General features: G+C 47.5%; 1 protein-coding gene across 1 annotated transcript in view; it reads left to right on the forward strand.

Moving 5' to 3' along the window:
• FGF13 (fibroblast growth factor 13) overlaps positions 1-20,932 on the forward strand; it is a gene marked incomplete at its 5' end in the record, with an annotated part of 271,669 nt that overhangs the window by 135,367 nt on the left and 115,370 nt on the right. Inside the window, one exon of the mRNA XM_082488025.1 lies at positions 12,933-13,100. Within this exon, the coding sequence (XP_082344151.1) occupies positions 12,933-13,100 (168 nt within the window). The remainder of the gene's footprint in view (positions 1-12,932; positions 13,101-20,932) is intronic.

Consider the following 20,932-nt stretch of genomic DNA (forward strand, 5'->3'; position numbering starts at 1 on the left):
TGGGCTGTTTGCAGCAGACCAGCAACCTGCCAGGCCAGAGTCACTCATCTGACTTATTTAGAATCACAGAATGGTTTAGGTTGGAAAGGCCCTTGAAGATCATCGAGTTCCAACCCTCCTGCCATAGGCAGGGACACCTCCCACCAGCCCAGGTTGCCCAAGGCCACGTCCAGCCTGGCCTTGAACACCTCCAGGGATGGGGCCTCAACAGCCTCTCTGGGCAACCTGGGCCAGTGCCTCACCACCCTCACAGGGAAAAACTTCTTCCTAATGTTCAATCTGAACCTGCCCTCTTCCAGTTTAGTTTGACTTATGCACAGTACCTCTTGGGTTAACCTCTTTTTTTTTTTTTCTTTTTTTTTTTTTACTAATATGCAAACACTTCGTGTTGAAATTCCCTTCATATCAGGCTTTACTCCAGCGTGCCAGTGCTTTTGTGTCCCAGGTGGTGTGCACAGCCATCTTGGTGCACCAAGGGGCACGTGGACGTCAATGCGACCCTGCCCTGAGCTACCCCAGCGGCACCGTTCTTGGTTTATCTTCCCTGACGGCTTCCACACCCACTCCCTGGATTGAGCTGCTCTGCGGCCTCAGCGCTCCTCGCCGAGTGAAGGCAGCTTGGAGCAGTGGGAGGAACAAGCCGATCCCGCCATGTTACGGTTAAGCAGCCTCCAGGCTGTGTGTACGTGGGGTAGGTTGGCTTCTCTGTTTTGGGGAGCCAAGGGGGCTCATCACATCATCCCAGAGTGGTGAGGGCTGGAAGGGCCCTCTGGAGCTCCCCCCGTCCCACCCCCCGCCAGAGCAGGGGCACCTCCAGCAGTGGCACAGGACACCTCCAGGCGGGTTTGGAATGGCTCCAGAGGGGGAGACTCCCCCCCTCTCTGGGCAGCTGTGCCAGTGCTCTGCCGCCCGCACAGGAGAGAAGTCCCTCCTCGGGTTGAGATGGAACTTCCCATGGTCACGTTTGTGCCCGTTCCCTCTTGTCCTAATCCATTGCCCACCCGCAGGGCAGGGGGAAGACGAGGGCTGCCAAGGCATCTCCCTGCGGAGTCCGCTTGGAGAGGGAGGAGCCGGTCGCTTCATGCTTGCTGAGGTGAGGTTGGCTCCAGTTTCTGCTGTGAGCTCCTGTTCCAGCTGGAATATGTGGGCAGTGAAAGTCCTCCTCAAGTGCTCCCTGGTCTGTCCGGTCGGTGGCATTGCCCACGTTGCTGCACGTTCACCACTCCCGGCGCGGCAGTGAAATCTCGCTGCCAGGACGCAGTGCTGATGGCCTCTGCCACCTTGTCTTTCGGGCGGTCTAGCAGCTGGCTCGATGAATTGAAAGATAAACATAATAATATAACATTTAAAGCCATGCTTTACGAAAATTACTGTGGTTCTGGTGCAGTTAGGCTGCTGGTACATAGCGGTTGTGCTGCCTGCTGTGTGGAAGTACAGAATGAAGTTGTTGGGTAGTTGAGAACAATCTCAATATACGGAACGTGCGGTTGGGCTCTACAAGCACGATCATTAAGGTGGACAATAAGAGGAAAACAGGTAGTTTAATCTTCGGCTAATTTGGCGTGGTGCTGATTAAATTGATTAACAGTGACAAGCAAAACCCCTTTGTGTACATGCAGCAAGTGCGTTGTAGCTACACTGTGTAACAGTGACAGCATAACTGCTCATGGATTTATGTAATGTCCAAAGGGATTTAGGTAGGTGTAGAGAGGGGAAAAAATAATTTGAAGTGCAATTGCTATATCTGTGTCAAGTGAAGCCTTCTGAGATGTGGTCCTTTTATTTCAGGAAGCAGGGGGAAGCCGTCTGGTGAGTATTGTTGCGCATCATTCTCAGTCTATTCTCAGCTGTTAAAGTGAATAGAATCATAGAATGGTTAGAGTCGGAAGGGACCTTGACGATCATCTCATTCCACTCCCCTGCCCTGGGCAGGGCCACCTCCCCCCAGCCCAGGTTGCTCCCAGCCCCATCCAACCGGGCCTTGAACACCTCCAGGGATGGGGCAGCCACAGCTTCTCGGGGCACCCTGTGCCAGGGGCTCACCGCCCCCACAGGGAAGAATTTCTTCCTCATATCTCATCTAAATCTCCCCTCTTCCAGCTTGAAGACATTCCCCCTCGTCCTATCACTCCATGCCCCTGTAAAAAGTCCCTCCCCAGCTCTCCTGGAGCCCCTTTAGGGACTGGAAGGGGCTCTAAGGTCTTCCCGGAGCCTTCTCTTCTCCAGGCTGAGCCCCCCAACTCTCCCAGCCTGTCCTCCCAGCAGAGGGGCTCCAGCCCTCCCAGCATCTCCGGGGCCTCCTCTGGTGCTGCTCCAGACTGTGTTAATGACTTAACACTTCATGGGCTGAGGGGGGGGACAGGGAAAACACTGGCTAATTGTCAAATTATTTGAGGTGCATTGTTGAGTCCCAACCCGGATGTCAGAGCTTTCCCCTGGCTGGGTGGGGAAAGCTGTTCCAGCAGTGGCTTCTGCAGTAGGTAACACTCGGGTGGACAGAAATGACAGTGTAGGACGAGGTTTCTCGTGGTCATATGAATGACTCTGCTGAGACTACAGCTGAATCGTATTTTTCAGGGTGAATAACCTGCTGGAAATACTTTTGGGGGTTTCCTCCACTTGTGGATGGAGGTGAATTTAACTAAAGCTTTAGTCCAAAAAAAAAGAATATGAGAAAATGTTGCAGCCTTTCTTTTGACCGTTTTATTAATGAAATGTTTTGTGTACATGTGTGTCTTTATGTGCAGAGACCCAGTTTGTATGTGCTTAATTTTAACCTATTGAAAGTAACTTCCACCCTTAAAATGAAGATGAGTATTAATTACAGGTTAAATTAGGTATGTATATTTTTTGGCTTCTCTGACATATTTCTGCTGTTCATCCAGCAGGCGTAGCTCTGGTCAGAGCCGCTCTCCCCTTTGGGCAGCGCTGCCAAACCACAGCAGCGTCACAGGGCTCTGCCGCTTCCCGGGGCCGTGGGAACACGCTGCGCACCTCTCCGTGGCACGCTGAGGGTTTGGGTTTTTTTTTTTTTTTTGCTCCTGCTGATTAGTTTTCTGTGCTTTGCTTTGCAAGATTTCCTCTGAGGCCATTTCTCAGAACAGCTTTTTCTGTAATGAGTTTGAATTTTCAAGCACTCCATTTCTTGCCTCCTTCCTTTTGTTAATCCGTAGTAAATGAGGCAGATAATTGGGAGATGTCACCTGTCCTTTCATGAGTGGTACTCCTGCTCTTGTCCCCTTCTTCTGACCGAAACGCCCAAGAGCTGTAGGTAGTGGAGAGTCTCTGAAACAGAGTCTGTCTGTTGTACTGGTGCTCATCTCCTGTTCCCCAATGGCTATGGCTGATCCTTCTTTCAGATCGCCAGGAAGGATGCAGTCCTGTACTTGATGATTTTGTTGCCTTTTGCAGGCTTCTAGTCCTTGTTTTGCTCTGATTCTGATTTCTATTCATTCTTTCTTTGTGGTTTTTGTTTTGCTTTTCTCCCCACCGCCAGGGAAATTTATGTCTCCTTTTGTAGCCCTTCTGTTGTCAATAGATGCTCTATAAATAGGAGGAAAAAAAGCTACAGGCATTCCCACTTCTCTTGACATCCTGTGTCGTTTGAAACTATTCTCCCAGCTCCAAGTAGGGCTAGATTAATAATTAAATTGTTATTAAAGTTATGTTGCACAAGAGCATTCTAATATTTCATAAGCAATGAACTCTAGCTCTCCAAAGCTCTCTTAAAAACTGTTAGCTTCCCACTCATCCCTGGACCTTTCTAGCCGCTCTCTTGCTGCTTCCTCCTCCATTTGCCCAATTTTCACCGCACCACGAGGATATTCTCTTAGAAACAATGCCATTCCTTGCTTTTTCTCCCAAACTTCCTCCCTGGAGGGAGACGCAAGTTCATTATTGTGCATTGTGTGACTCCGAGACGTTCTCCGCATTGAGCTGGTCAGAGCGGATCTTGGGTTGGGTCGGGGGTGGGTGAGGGGTGCGAGCAAGCTCTCGTTCCATCCTGGGCTGCCTCCCATCTCCCATCCCGTCGTCCCCAAGGCTCTCTTCCTTGTGTCTCTGCAGTAGGAAGAGGGAATGGTTGATTCACAAGCTGCGTGCTTGTCGGGGATGGACTCGTAGAGAGAAGCAGCATTACATTTATTGATATAAAACAGGGATTTAACAAAGTTTGATGGTAAATGTGACAGTGTTTTAACAAGATTTGATGACAAGGCACACTTGGTTATCTACTGCGTAGAGGACAGGGTCAGACAGAGCTGTCAGGGAGACCCTCCCGTTGAGTGGAGGTTCAGAGAGGACCCCTTTGCTTTCTAAACTCCTCCTCAGAGAGGAGTCTGAGTGCGGCTGGATCCAATCCTAGTCCCACACTTGGTCAACGGTTTATGTCTAAAAGATTATATGTGCAATCAATCCTTTACATCACTTAGCTAAGATTTCAAAGTTTAGCATGCTCTTAGTCACTTACTGAGGATCTGTTGGGGCAAGGAATCTCTGAATCTCAAGAAGTAACCTTGAGCGGTGTCCCTACTCAAGGGGAGATCCTGGGGTGCAGCCCCCTGCTGTACAGGAGAGCTCCAAGCGCTCTCGGGCTGTTCACTATTTATGGGGGTGAGATGATTGACTTATAGTCATATTTGCATATCGACCACAGTACCAGTATTGTGGTTAGGTGGGCGCATTGCTCAAGTCAGCCCTTGGCTATTGCGTTGTTATCTGTCTCCCTGAAACCACGTTGAGCCGGATGCTGCCACCACGACTAGATGCACTCATGATGACCACCATGGGTGGTTATCGCTTGGGCAGGGTCATGGGAGATAAAGATGAGGTTGGCGCCTGGCAGGAGCACACCATTACAGTGCTGGTGTGTTCAGTGGCAGACAGAACTTCATCTGAAGATGCAGCGTCTTTTGGTGGCTCTGCCATTTGGCTGGGTTACCTTCTGAAGCTGGCCAAGCAGGTCCTGCCGTTTCGGTATCCTCCCTTGAGCCAACCCCTCCTTCTCCATTAAGCATCCCCGATAACGCCCCGGTGTGCTTCCAGCCCTGCCGTACGCTGGCCTGTACGGCAAAACCACAGACCCCAGTGGCCGGGGAAGGGGAAGGCGGTGGGGAGAGGAAATTGTGGATGATACTTAGCCCTTGACGGGCAGGAGCGTGGGTCTTCTCCTTACCGCAGCTCGGGTGCGGGGGGCTGATGGCGCTGCCCAGCAGCGTCCGGAGAGGAAAGTGCCGCTCTCACGCATGGGCACAGTAAGGTCGCGGTTATTTGCAGCCGCATCAGTGAATAGTGGCCAGGTTAGAGTTAATCAGGGGCTGTTCGGTTGTAGATGGGTGCCTGGAATAGCTCGGAAATAATGCTGCCTGCAGGAATGTGAGTGCCCTTTCCACGGGGGAAAGGAGGAGATGCGGTCTTAGCAGAATTTATCGACAAAGTTTTGATGTCGGATGTCATTGTCTTTATTATGCGCAAGGATCTAAATGCAGCCTTATCTCGGTTAGTCCTTTTAGAGGATAACAGCCTATTACTGCCAGCAGTTAATCCAATTACTCTTTTAGGTCAAGGGGGAGTGTTCTGTGCAAATATTTTTGGCAGATCTGACAAAAATTATTCTGTGTGGTTGACCCAAAGAGGACATATTTCAGAATTTTTCAGCAGATAAAGTTTAGAAATTCTTACACATATTGAAAGAAACGTGTTCAAAAGGGCTGCAGGCTCTCAGTTTTGATTGCAAGACAATAGTTGCTTATTTTAAAAATGAAGATATTTCACAATGGAATGTAGTTTCAAATAGGAAAATAAAACCACTATCTAAAATCATCAGTGAAATTCTTTGATGTGGGGGCGAAGGCAGGGTTGTGCAAACCTTAGGAATTAATTCAGAATTAAATGTTTTGCCTAAAGGAGGTTTTATCCGTATCGTTTGGGCTCACTTTGTTCCTGCTTCTCTAATAAGGACTTCATGGAGTATATAGGAAGGGACTGCGCAATAAATAGTGGTGGTCCATCTAAAGCAGGCAGGAGCTCTGTCTTGGAGAGGAGAAATCCGCCTGTGGATGAACTGGAACAGATTTAAGTGGAGTTTGTTCCTGCTTTCTTGGAGTCGCGCTCGATGAGCCAGGTCGGACCTTTTGCTTAGCACGAACCTGACCAAGCCCTGGGAGCAGGACTGCCGTGCTCCCTCTCCTCCCCCAGCCTTCTCCGGAGGGGATTTCTGCTGACTCCTTCGTTTCCACCTGGAACGCAGAAATCTTTGGGGATGCTCATGCCGCAGCCTCTGCTGTGGCTGCAGCAGTTTGGGGCTGTTTGGGTGAGGTTCGCCCTACCGTGGTTGGCTGCTGGGGTCGCAAAAGCTGATATGACAGACAAAACTGATGCTCCGTGTGGGATGGGGAACCTTCCCCAGGGGCTGGGTCAATGCCGAGGTGCAGGCTGCTCCTGCCGATGGAAGTGTTGGGGAGTCTCCGCCTCACGGGGCAATCACAGCAGGAGCCGGGTTGTTGGCTTTGCCATAAGGATTATTACTCAGACGTCAATAGTGAATTTTGAATATTCCTGTGACATTTATGCCATAAATAGGAGTTTACCCTCCCTCTCCCACCAGACGCAGAAAAGAGCTCTTAGACCATATACTGTTGAATTCCAAAAGCCTCGATTCCTAAAACCCAATTGCAATCTAATTTAGATCAGCAGTTTGAAAAATCATTATTTCAAGCAGTGAAAGCCCTCGGTTGGATAAGGAATTTGCTTCCCCAAGACTGTAACTATCTGAGCTTTCGGAGACATCTATTGCCCATCTCAAAATTTATGCTCTATTCATGCGCGCCATAAAGCTGTCCTTTTAATATCGGTTCAAAAATAAGCACGGAGAAATAGTTGCCATAGGAGGAAATTTATAGTATTGGTTTGAGAACAAAAGACCGGGCGCTGCTTCCCAGCAGGAGGAGGGAGCGAGCGGTGCCGCGGGCTGTGGTCCATCGCGGCCTCCCTCCAGCTGCAGCGAGAGTTCTCATTTCCAGCAGAGTTTTAATTTTGAAATATCGTCTAAAGAAACTCAAGGTAAAAGTTACATCTTCCACAAAGTATTTTTGATGGTTTTGGGGTTGTTTTTTCTTTGTTTGGTTGGTTGGTTGTTTAACTTTGAATGAGCTGGTGCGTTTCTAGTGTGATGCCTGGTTTTGGTGCTGTACTGGGGAGAAAGGAGCGGGGCGAAAGGGGACGCTCCAGAAGCAGCTCGTTGTGAGTAAAGCCTCGAGAATATGGCTGTTTGTCTTCCCCGTGACATCTGTCTTCCTTGGGAAAATTGCGAGCCAGAGTCAACAAGCACCGAAGTTGGGAGCGCACAGGTGCGCGCTGACAGTAAGGTTTCTGGGGGACTCGGAAGTGCCGGGGCTGTTTGGGAAGAGTAATTCACTGGGATTTTGGCAAAGCTCGGTAGGGCAATGGTGTTACGGGGAGACCGTGTTGCCATTAAGAGGATTCGAGTGTATCGCAACCCTGGAATAGAATTTAATTTTATTTTTTTAATTAGCTCGGAAGTGTTTTTGTGCCCCGCGTTCGTGATGTTGTTCAGGTGGCTAATGAGAACCACGCCTTCAACTGGCATAAATTAGGGAGAAAACAAAGCAGTCATGAAAAGAAGCCAAGGGAATTGTTATTGCATGTATACCTGAGAGCTTTACATCAGCTGCTTGGGGGGAAATGTTATTACAGAAAAATACCCCACTTTCTTACTCATTCCCTGTCCTGCAGGCACTCACTTGAAGCAAGTTATTTTGGAATTTGTTTTTTTTTTTTTTTTTTTTTTTTCAGTTTTGACCCTGTAAGGAGCTGAAAGCAACTTGATTATCCTAATGTTTTCTCTAAAAGGGGAAAAAGAAATGTTTCCTACATAACTCCGGAGAGCCTCAGGGGCCTGGGTCCCTTCACTCGTGACTTTTCTTTCCTTTTTGTGGGTGGGGGAGGCAGAGGATGAAGGAGGTGCTCGGGGAGCATCCTCATGTTGTTGCCTGGCAGGCGCGTGCTGCTGCTCGGGTTCGTCAAAAAAGACTTGTACTGAGGGAACGTTGGTGGTTTTTTTGTTGTGGTTGGGTTTTTTGTTGTTTTTTTTACAACTTGCTCCCTTGTGTGCAAGAGGGGGATTTTCTGCGCTTTGTGGATGTGTGAGTTAAGAGGTGCTCTAACGCCCTTCATGGCTTGAAGATCTAGTGTAGGGCTATGACTTTAGTCCTTGTGAAATGCCAGAAAAAGTAATTTATTGCAAGTATAAGTACCCTGGGGTTCACAGCATGTAAAACTAATCAGACTAAGAGAAGTAAGGGAACTGAAGGAGGAGGGAGACAACTCATGTCTGAAAGGTCATTCAAGGAGGGAATGGATCCATGGAAGTATAAAATTTTTGTGTTGAATTGTGTCATACATACAAGAACAACAGTCTAACAGGAACGTGGGGATTTGTTTTGCCTGGATTTTGGTGTGTATTTACCCTGTGGTTGCTCCAGCCCTTAGCTAGCAGAGCTGAAGCCTCTCCATGTAAAACCGGTGAAGGGGGGGAAGATGCTTCCTTACAGCTTTATTAAACTCTGAATTATATCAAAGATTATTCAGCTGGAACCTGAGCCAAGGCCTATGGACAGGGTTGATGTTATGGTTTCTGGCAATTCTAGATGGGACTGGAATGCAGTTGGACATAAAAGACAGACACAAACCAGCAGAGTGTTTAGCTGGTGTGTTTGTAGAAAGTAAACATGTTTGAATTTATCTTGAAAAACATCCTGGTGCCGGCAGTCATCCTAAAGATCACTTCCCTCTGTCTCAGTAAGGCTTGTAGAAAAAGGATTTTTTTTTTTTTTTTTCCTACTGGCTTGTCAGTAAGTTTTTATTATTGTCGTTATTTTATTTATTTGTTTTTTAAAACTAAGGAGTATGCTACAGGCTGATATTTAGCAAGTCGAACGTTTTGACGCAGGAAGCAGTTACTGCAGCTATTTTATGCGCACTGCTCTGCAAATTCCTCTGATGTACACAATTGCTGTCTTTTCGGTCTCTCCATCAAATTATGAGGGGAGGACGGGGGAAAGAAAAAAGGTGGTGTTTTGGAGTGTTGGTTTTTTGTTTTTTTTTTTTAAAGACATGAAGTATTTCATTATCATCTTCTAGCTGAGAATATACACATTCTTTACTAGTATCTTGATCACCTGTGTCTGTGACATACAAAGTCTTGGCCCTTTTTTACTCATGGGAAGATGGAAATCCAGACCAGTGAGGTGTTTTGCCCGTGAGGATGGGGAGTGCATTAGGGTGAGCAGCTGATGAAGTACGACAATAGAGGCGTAGCTGAATAGTGGAGGCTGTCAAGATGACTACACATCTGCCTTCGGAGAGGTGGCCAAGGAAATACAGATGTGCCTCAGTGAAGGTTTCTCCAAACTGCTCTTGGGAACGGCATCCGTGTGATGGAGCGAGGCTGGGCAGCTCTCAGGCTTCTCATGGGTCTTCTGCTGCCTTTGTTGAGCTCGGTGCTGCCTTGTGGTTCCTACCCAAATTAGCTGATTTAAAGCTGCCTCGTGAGTCTGTGTGTTACGCAGAGGAGTGTGAGCATGTCCTGGGTCCTGCAAGTAGCACTTTGCAATGGAGGGAACAGTTGAGTGAAAACAACGTCCTCTGCTCCACATGGCACAGTATGTAGATACTGCTTTGGATTTCTGTTAATTCCCTAAAATTTACCATTTCTCTTCTACTCTGGTGTACGTGTGATTCTTTCATAAATGTGGTTTTTGTCCCGTTAGCAAAATCGTAACAGATTCCTGGTGATGTTTCTCCTTTTTTCCAAAGTGCTTCTTCACAATCGTTTAATAATGATCCGTTCCTGGTTGTGGACTGATTATTTTTAGTCATCAAAAATGGACATCATCAGGTTTTTAAAGCTTTTTACATTAGATTCTGTGTTGTTGAAACTGCCCTGTGGATTGGTTCTGGGGGCCCATAGTGGAGGTCCCGGAGCTGTGATTTCAGTGGCTCCATGGGGGTGTCTGGCTGTCATCATAGCAGGGAAAAGGAAGGCACAGGGGTCAGGGCGCGTTCCTCGTTTTGTAATAAATTCTCTGCCTGACTTGAGGCCGTTCATCATGTTAAGAAAAGGTTTAAGCCGTTCCCTTCAAAACACTGACATCAATTAAGTTATCCATATATCATTCCAGCATTAAGGTTTTATTAGAGCTGTGGTTCCTGGGGTTTGCTCCGGATGTCACTGCTATGATGGTCCTCAAAACCCAGGCTCGTTTACCCCTGCTCTCCCGGATCCTCGTAACCCGATGGGCTTTTGTTGATCTCGGCGCGTTCTTCACTTATTGATGGTGTGGTTCTCTTTGTGGCTTATTCACATTTCAATAAATCAGCGTGTAGGGGGTGATATGAGCGTATAGGCGACTGGTGAAGGACCAGTTACATCTTCTCTACCTGTCTTAGTTTCTGAGCTTGCCCTAGGTAGGGGTGGACCTACCTAACGATGCCAAGCAACTGTTGGCCAAACGCTGGATGAATGGAATCCATCCGTGGAGTTGGTTTGCTGATGCTGCACGAGCCCTCTGAGGGCTTACAAAAGCTGAGAAATCGTAACCCAGTGCCAAACAGCTCTTGTGGCAAGAAGAACAGGTCCTCATGCCATACCTCTGGGTAATCTCCGGTAGCTCATTCCCCTCTGCAGACCCTGTTTAGCAGCTCTCACCTGATTTTTGCCTTTTTTTTTTTTCCCCACTAAATTGGCAGACCAGCATCACTCAGCGCGGAGCTTTGTGGGTCACTCTCTCAGCTCCCACGGATCGACTGGGACTTCTCAGGGAGGGCTCTGCCCCCCCCCCTCCCCCCCCCCCCCCCCCCCGCGAGTCAGCCCGGGGCTGTGCCTTTTGCCCAGAGCTGAGGAGGTTTTGGCAGGGGGCCGTGCTCTGCTGCCTAGCAGCCACCTTGTGCTGGCAGAAGGTGGCTGTGCTTTTTGCTCCTCCGCCGGCTATTCGCGTTTCCCCGGTGCAGGTTGTCCTTTCTCCCTGGGAATGTCAGAGGGATGCGCCGCGGGGCTCCCACAGCGTTTGACGTTGGTGGCACAGCTCGCCGGTGGCTTTATGCTGGCTCTTGCAAGAGCAGCTTCTGGCTGGTGTCTTCTTTGGAGGAGTGACCCAATGGGGGCTTGTTGGTCTTTGGCTTATCTTGGGTGCTGAGTCTTAGTAATTACGCCCAGCAATTGCCCGTCGGCCTCAGGGCTGTCAGTATGTTCCGTGAACACATACGTACCCTTCAAATGAGCCAAAGTAAAAATAATATTGTTAAGGGAGCAGTTTTCTGGCGACCCAGACCTTGTGCTCCATTGACCCACTGCTCCTTTCTTGAACCACTTGTCCTTTCCTGTTAGCTCGTGCATCCCTTTTCATGGCACTTTCTATGGATTATTAGTGTGTGGTACTGACGCTGCGTGTGCTCTAATGAAGCCACAACAGCCGAGGTGCAAAGTGTCTCCTACGGATTAATGAGGTCTCGAAAGGTGACTGCCCACGGCGAAAAGAGAGACTACCAAGTTGAATCACTTTTTTGGCACCTGGGTACGACTCTTACTCGTACCGTTCTTGACAGGAGAGAAGAAATCAAGTGCGTGAAAATGCAAGAGGATTGTATTTGTTTGAGGGGATCCATATTTAAATCTGACAGTTTTTTTAAAATGGTTATACGTTGGCAGATATTTAGGAAACCGTTACATTGTATGAATTAACAGCCAACACTTCTAGACCCATATGAACTTATGTAGTGCTAGTGCGTCTGCAGGTTTAGAGTAGCCTATTGATAGTTACTTTCCTGATTGTTGGGATTTTACCTTCCCAATATTTGGATTTTTTAAAATATTTTATTTTCTTTTACTTTTTGCTATTGAGTTGGAGAATCTCAGCTTGATTTTGGCTGTGGTTTTGTATCTCTGCATCACACCATAACTAACTAGTAGTGGTTAGAGACTGTGTTTTGAAAAAGCATTTAATTTTTGATTTTAAGACACGATCTTTGCCTTAAAGCTGTAAGCTGAGGAATCTCACCGTGTCTGTTCTTAAGGCTCCATTTTTTTCGGTAGTGGAAAAGTGTTTCAATTCTTTCTGGTAACGTAATAGTTTGATGTAGCCGGAGCTTTCTGTATGCTATATATTTTATCTTTGTACCGTTTAATAGCCTGACCCCATTCAGAAAACATTTCAGACCGCATATCGTTTATATTATTAATGGCAGTATTGATTTGTTAGATCAACTTTAAAAAACGTCTCGCTGTTTTACAAGAAAACCATCAAAAGTATTAATGTGCTTTCTCATTGTACACCTACTCCTACCCATTGAAAATCGTGACCAAGTCAAATGCCATTGGGTTATCATCCTTGCTCTAAGGAACTGGGTGTAATTACGTACCCCGATAAAGGCACGTTCTTTTTCCTTTGGGGAGTAGATACACCGACGTTGCATTACCTGCAGATGTGGAATGATTGCTCCCGGACGTTACCGTAGAGGTTGCCTGTGGCTGGGCAATAACAGCATGCTTCGTTTGCTTTTCGCCTTAGTCTGCATGCCGAGTAGCTCTAGGCGCTGTAGGAGAGTAAAGCAAAGACGCAGGAGAGAACCTCGTTGCTTTTTGGAGCAGGGTGTTACTCTACTGTTTATTAAAGCTGCATGAAACAATATAAAGTGTTGATGTTTATGAGTAGCGTTGTTTGTAGAAGTAAATATTTTCCCTACCCTTCTACCACCATGACTAAGATACTTTACGCTCTAAATGTGATTTTCTTTCCTATAAACATTTCTTCCCCTCCTGTCTTTCCCCCACCCCGACGTTATGTAGTTGATTTAATTCTCTAGATTGCTTTCCTCAAGCTCTAACTTGAGTTCATTTTGTTATGTGGTGACCACAGTTATGGATGACGCTCCCCCTGGCACACAGGAGTACATTATGTTACGGCAAGATTCGATCCAATCTGCGGAATTAAAGAAAAAAGAGTCCCCTTTTCGTGCTAAGTGTCACGAAATCTTCTGCTGCCCACTGAAGCAAGTGCACCACAAAGAGAACACAGAGCCGGAAGGTTTGTGGCACTATGGATCCATGTTCTGTTTGTTTCTATTATTTTTATTTTTCCATGTACGTCCCTAGAGTGTGCTGTGTGTTTCCCAGCCTGTGTCGGTGCGGCGCAACTGATGCGGGAAGCGTGATGCGCTGCGTGTCCCCCGTTGCTTGCCTGTTAGTGTCTGATGCAGCTGTCCCGGGACACGGTAATATCGGCCTCGTACGGTCTCATTCTAGACGAGAAGTAAAGCAACGCTGCTTTTTCTTAAAGAAAGTTTGTTTGTTTCAGCGCTCATCATTACACACTGCCCTTTTTTTGGCTGCCAAAAGTTGCTTGCTCCTTAAACGGCATCAATTCCTGGTTGGTTCTTTCCAGTAACGTTCCTGAAGCTGCACTCTGCTGCGAATATGGCACTTAGGCTCAGACTCGGCTTGTCCCCAACACCTCTCACTCCATCAGGCTTCTGCATAGCGCTAGAGAATGCTCCCGACAGCTGTACTTGAGCGAAGCGGGATGAAGTTTGTATGTCATGCACGCCCGGTTGCATTTTGGAACATGAAATGCATGCAGAGCAGAAAAATACAAGTAGAATGTTTTCCTTTTCAGATAAAGCAAAGGTATGGTCTGTTCTAATGCTGTGTTGCCTAATATGAAATCACTAACGAGGTATCTATCTCTTAACTTGTTTATCTAGTGTACCTAAGATTAAGGTATTTGAAAACTATATTTTTCTTAATATTTTCTCTTATTGTTCCATGTGTGTTTTGCGTTACTGCCTCATATGCCACGTGGTAAGCCTTCGACTTTTTGCATAAGGTGTGCTTTCTGCCAAGACAAAGAATGCCACTGCTGGTGGATGTGTTTTAAGATGAAATATTCAGGGCTGGATTCTGCCCCGATTGAGTCTGCCGGAATGGCAAAGTGAGCGGGTTGGAGTCCTTCCTCACAAATCACTTACAGTATTCTCTGTGTAATGATGGGCATCAGTTGCTGAGCTGTCACTATTAGTCCAAAATATTCAGTCAATTTCTTTCTCCTGTTACATACCCCAAATCATGCATGAATGTTCTTTGTACCACTTCTGGGAGACCTGCGTCTTTTATTTAAAGAGTATTTTATTAAAATGGCATTTCTTTCTCATCTCACTAGAAATACTAAGTCTGACACAAACGCTGATGGAAGGTGTGGGGAGAGGTTTGTTTGTTCAGTGATGATACAATTGAATATTAAAACTGGGTCTTGAAAACACAAAGTCTAATTTTCCTCTCAGTTCTGGGGCTGACTTGGTAGGAGTTGTGATTTCGTAATTCTGAATTCAGTAAACATGAAGGAAAGGTGAATCCCGTAGCACTCTTCTGGATTAGCAGATACAATGAATCACCTGTCAGGGTTTGTGGTGTTTGTGGCTAAATTTTGAGCCCAGAACTGTTCCTGTCAAGCTCCTCTGGGAAGATGATGACAACTCAGCTACTAGAGGTGCTCAGCAGGTGGTACTGGATGAAATGCAAGGTTCCGTGTGAGCCATAAAGAGAAAGGCCCTAAACTTGGCATCATTGACTCACGTGCTATATTTCCATTTTTCCTCATGCCCACGTGTAACTCCAGGAGAAGCTGATGGTCATTTCAGTGGAAGTTCTGCTGGGAGCTGGGTTCCTCCTGGGGACTGGCTCTTAGCTAGGTCTGGTCATTTGCAGAGGATAAATCAACAATTTTACACGGTAATGGCATGTAATGCTCAAGAGGAACGAGGGAAGCGGAGTTGTGCTCGGCCTTTTATCTCCAGAGCGTGAGTCTCCTGGGGACGGGGTTTGGCTCGATGGTGAGGAGTTCAGGAGCCGCCGGGAGGAGCTTGCAAGGCACAGGCTCTAAGAGAAGACCTGGGGAGCATCAGTTCTGCTGCGTTCTCACCTGGAAGCCAACAGTTGCTCCTCTTAGATTGTCCGTAAATCTACGTGCTGTCTCTCTCCAACAACAGCTGTGTTACTCCTTCCTCCGTGGCATATGGTATTGTTAATCATTCCCACTGAAAATGTTTAGTTTGAAGAGGAAAGCTGTTCATCTTTCACTGCAGTATACAAGGATGAACGTCTCTTTTCCTTCTCCTTTTTACCCCTCCTCTCCTCCGGGAATTTTGCCTTACTAGACAGGGCACCAGAAGCTGTGGCCGTATTGGCTTATCCCCCAACCGTCCGAGTTGATGGGAATTTGTAGGGGTTTCCATTTTTATCGTTGCGTGGTGTCTATAGGTGTTCCTGTGAAAGGCGCTGCCTCTGGCGTGAGAGGGAAAATACACGTTTAGGAGTCCTTCTAGTCTGTGTTGCAGCTTAAATCGCCTGGGCTGCCTTGGGCTGTCTTCAAAACGTATGAATTGCCTGGCAGTGGCGTTCGACCCGCTGCGAAAGACCGATGCGTGTCATCCTCGGTGGTTTGTTGGCACAAAGCCTGGAAAATTTTGAGTGTGAAACGGACTGAAGTGTGCTTTCAGCGCAAACACTAAGACAGTCGGCTGCAGGGCATGGGGTGGCTGAAACAAACCCTGCCTGGATACCTTCTAGAGCGAGCCCGGCAGTTAACAGCTCAGTTGTGCTGCGAGGATGAATGAAAGCGAATGTTTAGACCTGGTACGGTAGCATAATTTCCACATTTTTTGAAGGTACTGGAAAGCACGGCAACTGAGAAGCTATTAGAAAAGCTTTCCAAGTAAAATGTCATAATGGAAGTTTTATGGAAAAATCGCAGACTTGGAAGACTCTGCAAAGAGTATAAAAACGTACCTTTTTTTATCTGCTGAGTAATGACATGGGAACACATAGTAAATCCCGCATGTTTCTAACTTTGCAACTCTTTGTCTAAATATTTCATGTAGATGATGGATTTCTCCTCTGGGCTTTTTAACCACTTTCATACAGGGTTAATGCTTGAGGAATCTCATTTAACGCTTTGGAATTTGAACCCCCCAGGCATGTGTGATGATACCAGGTAAAAGATTTTCCGGGCTTTTTGTTAGGGGTGTTTGGGAAATGTTCCGCTCTTTGCTGGAAGACTTAACTACCACCTCCCTCTGAACCAGGTGGCCCATCGTTTCTTGTATCGGGCCCATTCCTAAAAGCAAGAGAAGAAATGAGCAAATGAGACCTGTGTTTCCTAAATTAGCCCATATTGGTTTCTTGTTCGTTTCCTGACACCCTACCCGCCTGCTTGCGATGTCATTTTTCACAGCACTCATTATGCCTCAAATACACCTTAGCAGAATAGGTCCGGGGCCAGTACGTTTGATACCAACCTGGAAGACGCACAGAAGGTCCTTGGTCCAGTAATTACAGCAAGGACAGTCTGGTTTTTTAAGTGGTAGATGTAGAAGGAAGGAGGAGAACAACAGGAAATCACAACAATGTCATCTTCCCAGAATGCGGACATTTCCTTTTGGGTCCAGCGCCGGCAGGGTGACGTCTGTCGGTCTGGGTGGCAGTGTGGACGGGGAGCTGCCTTTCCTAATGCTGTGGGAAACTTTGGGCTAAGTTAGAAGATGAACCGCTGCTTTATCCTGCGTCGGTCCAGCTTTGTTTCGTCAAAGTCATTCCCCAGTTTACAATGTCGTGGACCTCTCAAACGCCATAAAACAAGCAGACCTGACATCCTTACCTGGATGCTGGGTCCTGGGGGCACCGGGCACTGTTCACAATGACATCCGAGCGGCAGCGGAATACTGGGTGTTTTCGTAGCGCCCCTCGAGCCAGGAATACGCTGTCAGCGGGAGAGGGGCCATCTGAAGTACATTTTGCAGCTATTTGTTCTCTTAAATAGTTTAAGCGTAAGCTGCTGCTATCTGTATAAAACGTGGTTACATAAAAAGAAGTCTGCTCCTGGAAAACTAATTTGAGTTGTATTATTACATCCAGAGGAGGGCACATAATGAGAGAAATGTTTTTTGAAAACACCCATTGGTTAGTCACAGTCACATAATTCAGAGTCTTGGCCTCTTGCCCACAGTTCTGTTTTCACGTGGGGGGTTTTTTGCCTTTTTTTTTTTTTTTTTTTTTTGTTAACATTTAGTCTCCCTCCAGGCATAAGTAACCTTTCTACACAGAAAAGCAGACAAGCATGGCAAAATATGTATTGGGAGAGGGAAATCTGGGATAGCAGCTGGTAATGAGGAAAGGCAGCTTTCCTCAACCAGGGGGAAATCTGATTAGATAGAAGACGTTAAGGATGCTAATGTGAAACAAGCAGCTTTGCGGTTGCCCTTGACGATGGCTTGTTATCTTCATCCCTGGCGATGGGATGACTGGCAGAGCCGGTCCCGGGGGCGAGGAGAAGGTGGGGCGTTTAAGCACAGGACGTGGGAGGCTGACTCTCCCGCCGCCTCCGCGGGCACACGCGGTGTTGTCACCAGCACAATTTCAGAGCCTTTATGCTGTCGTACTGAATGCCCCTTCGGTGCTCCAAGCGTCGTGTCACCACTGATAGTACTGTTGCTTGGCACTCTAATTATATGCTTTTCTTCTAGACCAAATCAGCCCTATTAGCCCAGCTCCCTCATTTAATTATGTTAATACACGTGCATTTCTGCATCTTAGAGGAGGAAAAGGAAGAAGAAGGGGGAGGAGAACCTGCGTTTGAAATCGTGGAGAAGTGCGAGAAGTTTTTTAACTTTATATATTGTTCAGAACTGAAAAAGACTTTGCATTCCAGGGGGGAATAATAGAGATGAGCCATGTGAAACGTAGGTACGTTTCCCTGTACCAGTGGTGTCTGAGATGTTTGGACTCCCACATTCAGCTGTGAGACACCAGTGAGGAGGTTCGGCGTCTGTGCTGCGGGTGCGTTCAACCTCAGATTTAATCTGGACCAACAGCCACCTGGAAGGAGCTCACTGGTTCATTAAACAGGGGCTCCTATATGATCCTATTCGGAAACTTTATCAGGGTCGTGGTCCCTTGATACTAAATTAATCGCATCTTCCATGATGTTTTTTGCCATGCCTTCTGCTTTCAGTGGAGGTGAAAAGTGAAGACCTGGTATCCCATTTGCTGAGGCTTTTGCCAACAGGAGTATTTACCCTCTTGTTCTGGACTCGGATTTTGCCTGCGCCTCTCGGGCCCTCCTGTGGGGAACGTGAAGCTTTCACGGTGCCTCGCTCCCGAGTCCCGGCACCGGCAAGAAGGCGGAATGAGCAATGCCTGAGCCTTGTGCAATAGTAAATGAAAAAAAAGCTCTAAATCCTGTCTCTCTGGGTACACGTGGAGTTGCTGCAGCTATGGGACCATAACTGTAGCGAAGGATGATCTAAAAGGAGCGGCGTAGACCACAAAAGGCAAAGGTCCGCAGCTGCCACTGTTCTAATGGCTTTTTTCCCCCCAAAGAGAAGCCGACTTTGACTTGAGTGATTAAGTGATAACCTTCTATTTCAGGGCATTGGGAGGCAGTGGTGACAACGGCACTCTTATTTTCTTCAGATGCTTAGTACATAAAGCAGAAGAGCTCAGTCCTGTAAGTGGCTGAGCCCTCTCGCCCTCATCCTCCAAAGCCTTTAAGCACACGATTAACGTTAAACACGTGAGCGCTGCCGGCGGAGTCGGAGGGGTTGGGATGTGTTTAACGAGCTTACCTGAACGCAGTCTGGGCCTGGCTCGGGTTCAGGCTCAGGCACTGCAAATCCAGAGTAATTCCACCAAAATCCAAGATTTACTCGATATTTACTTATCTGCAAAGGAGATCAGAACCCTCTCATAGAGTTTGAGTTCTTTTCCTGCTCCTTTAGGAGTTTGTATGGTCCTTATTGCCACAACCATTTGTGATTGCACATGCTTGTCCTCGTAGCGCTGCTGCGCAGTAGGGAAATTAAATGTTTGCCATTATAAAGAGGGAAGTGAAGAATTTGACTCTCAAAACCGTTTGGGCATCTCGTCAGCGTTAGTAACAATAACACTGCCTACTGCGTCAGCGGAGCACTGCGTGCTTAACTATTATCTGCGGAAGATTCTGGGCTGCGATGCTTCTAGCCAGGTGGAAATACAGCAGAGCTGGGAATTCAACATTTTTTTCCGTAGATTTAAACTTGGGATCTGAGGTTTTTTGGCTTCTGTGCCAGCCGAACCCCAGCTGCCTCCCGCCCTCCCTTCCCCTCACCTCCCACCAACGCTGGTGCGTTGACCCCTGCGTCGGCGCGCTCCACCACCAAACGCCCACGTTTCCCCCCGTTGGAAGTTCAGGAATGGCTCGGCACAGGGTGAGCGTGGCCGTGGCTGTGGCGGGGGGGGGGGGTGGCATGGGGAGGGACAGAGGACAGGGGGACAGGAGCAGCCGGCGTTAGGTAATGCATGCGTGGCCACGGGTTATTCGGCTGCTATTTCAGCTTTACCTTAAACTGTTATCCTCTACTACTACTACTTTCATTTTCTGCACTTCATTTGGTTTTCACCAAGCGCGGGGCTCTGTGCTGAGTGTTCACACACCCAGCTGGGTGCTGCTTTATGAAAAACATCTTTTTTTTTTTTATTTTTTTAAGGTGACTGGACATGATTTAAAGAATAAGGTGGTGGTTCAAGTGTTTGAAGTCCTGAGCAGGAGGCGTCTAATTGTTGAAAAAACATTTCTGTCAGCGATTCTACAGTGATTGCACAGTGTATATCGAGGAAAGCGTTTGAGGTCTTGAAGAAAAGTCACCGAAGGGCTTGCAAATCTCTCTTGTTCCTGACTTCACACGCGAGAGCCGTCCTCAGGGCTTTGCTCAGCTCCTGAGGGGCTTCGAGGTCAGCGTGTCACACGCAGCCCCGATTCCTCTGTCCTATTGTTTTGCTTTGCTAATTCCTTTTAACTACTACTCCTGCCAGGTTATTCCTACCTACCTGAAAAAGAGGCTTTGTCAAAGGCCTGTGGCTCTTGCTGTCAGCTGAAGGTGACCCGAAATAAGGGTTATAAGGGGAAAATTCTTCTCACTGTGTATGCCCACAGCTCTTGGCGCAGGACGTAGTGTGCACACCTTGGTTTGTCAGACTTAAATTGTTAGAATAAGGTAACTGGAGGACGTGAGGATAAAATATAAGGAATAAAGGTAGCCCAGGCACCCTCTTTCTGAGAGAAGGAGGATTTCGAACTCAGCAGAGCCACTGCTCTTTCTTCCCAGGCTGCGCAGAGGGAGGGCTCAGCTGGTGTCCTGCCCCGAGGGAGCGACGCTCACCCTGCCGTCCCTGCTTACCCAGCACTCTTCTTCGGGGGAGACGGTATTTCAGTCATCCTTCCGGCAGGCTATGTCCTTTGATCAAACCTACCGTTATAAAGTACCTTTGTGTGGTCACCTGTTACTGAATCCACCGTCCCTTTTGGACTACGTTCTTTTTTTTCTGCTAGATGCTTTCTTTGGTGCCCGGAGGTTTCCTGACCTCGGCAAAGCACGGTCAGGTTTCAGCCTTCTATTCGGCGCCGATTTCCCAGCGTATGCAGACCTGCCTTTCGGGGTGACTGTCCTCTCGGAGCCATCCAGGGGGTGGTCCCAAGTCCGTAGGTAGAAGATACACCAGGCGAGGCACTAGGAGTCCTGACAGTACTTTTACCGGCCCTCTCACCTAACAAATTGGAAATCGGGTGGTTTGTTGAGCTGGGTTTTCCTGGTGGAAGAATTCAAAGGTGCAGCTGTAATTGTGGATTGTGGAATCATTAGCCAAATTTGCACTCTGCAGCATTGGAGAAGTTTAAGTAAGTAATGGTATTAGGAGCAGTTTTAGCACTTTGATTTTTAAGGACGATGGGGTTTAATTCTCAAGCCGGAGCTGGCCTCACCGCTGAACAGGTCATGGCAACCTTAAGACAACTCTTATCTCTTACCTGTGTACCCTTCCAGGCAAATCTTT

Source organism: Vanellus vanellus, assembly GCF_965231255.1.
Source record: "Vanellus vanellus genome assembly, chromosome: 10".
Taxonomy (NCBI): domain Eukaryota; kingdom Metazoa; phylum Chordata; class Aves; order Charadriiformes; family Charadriidae; genus Vanellus; species Vanellus vanellus.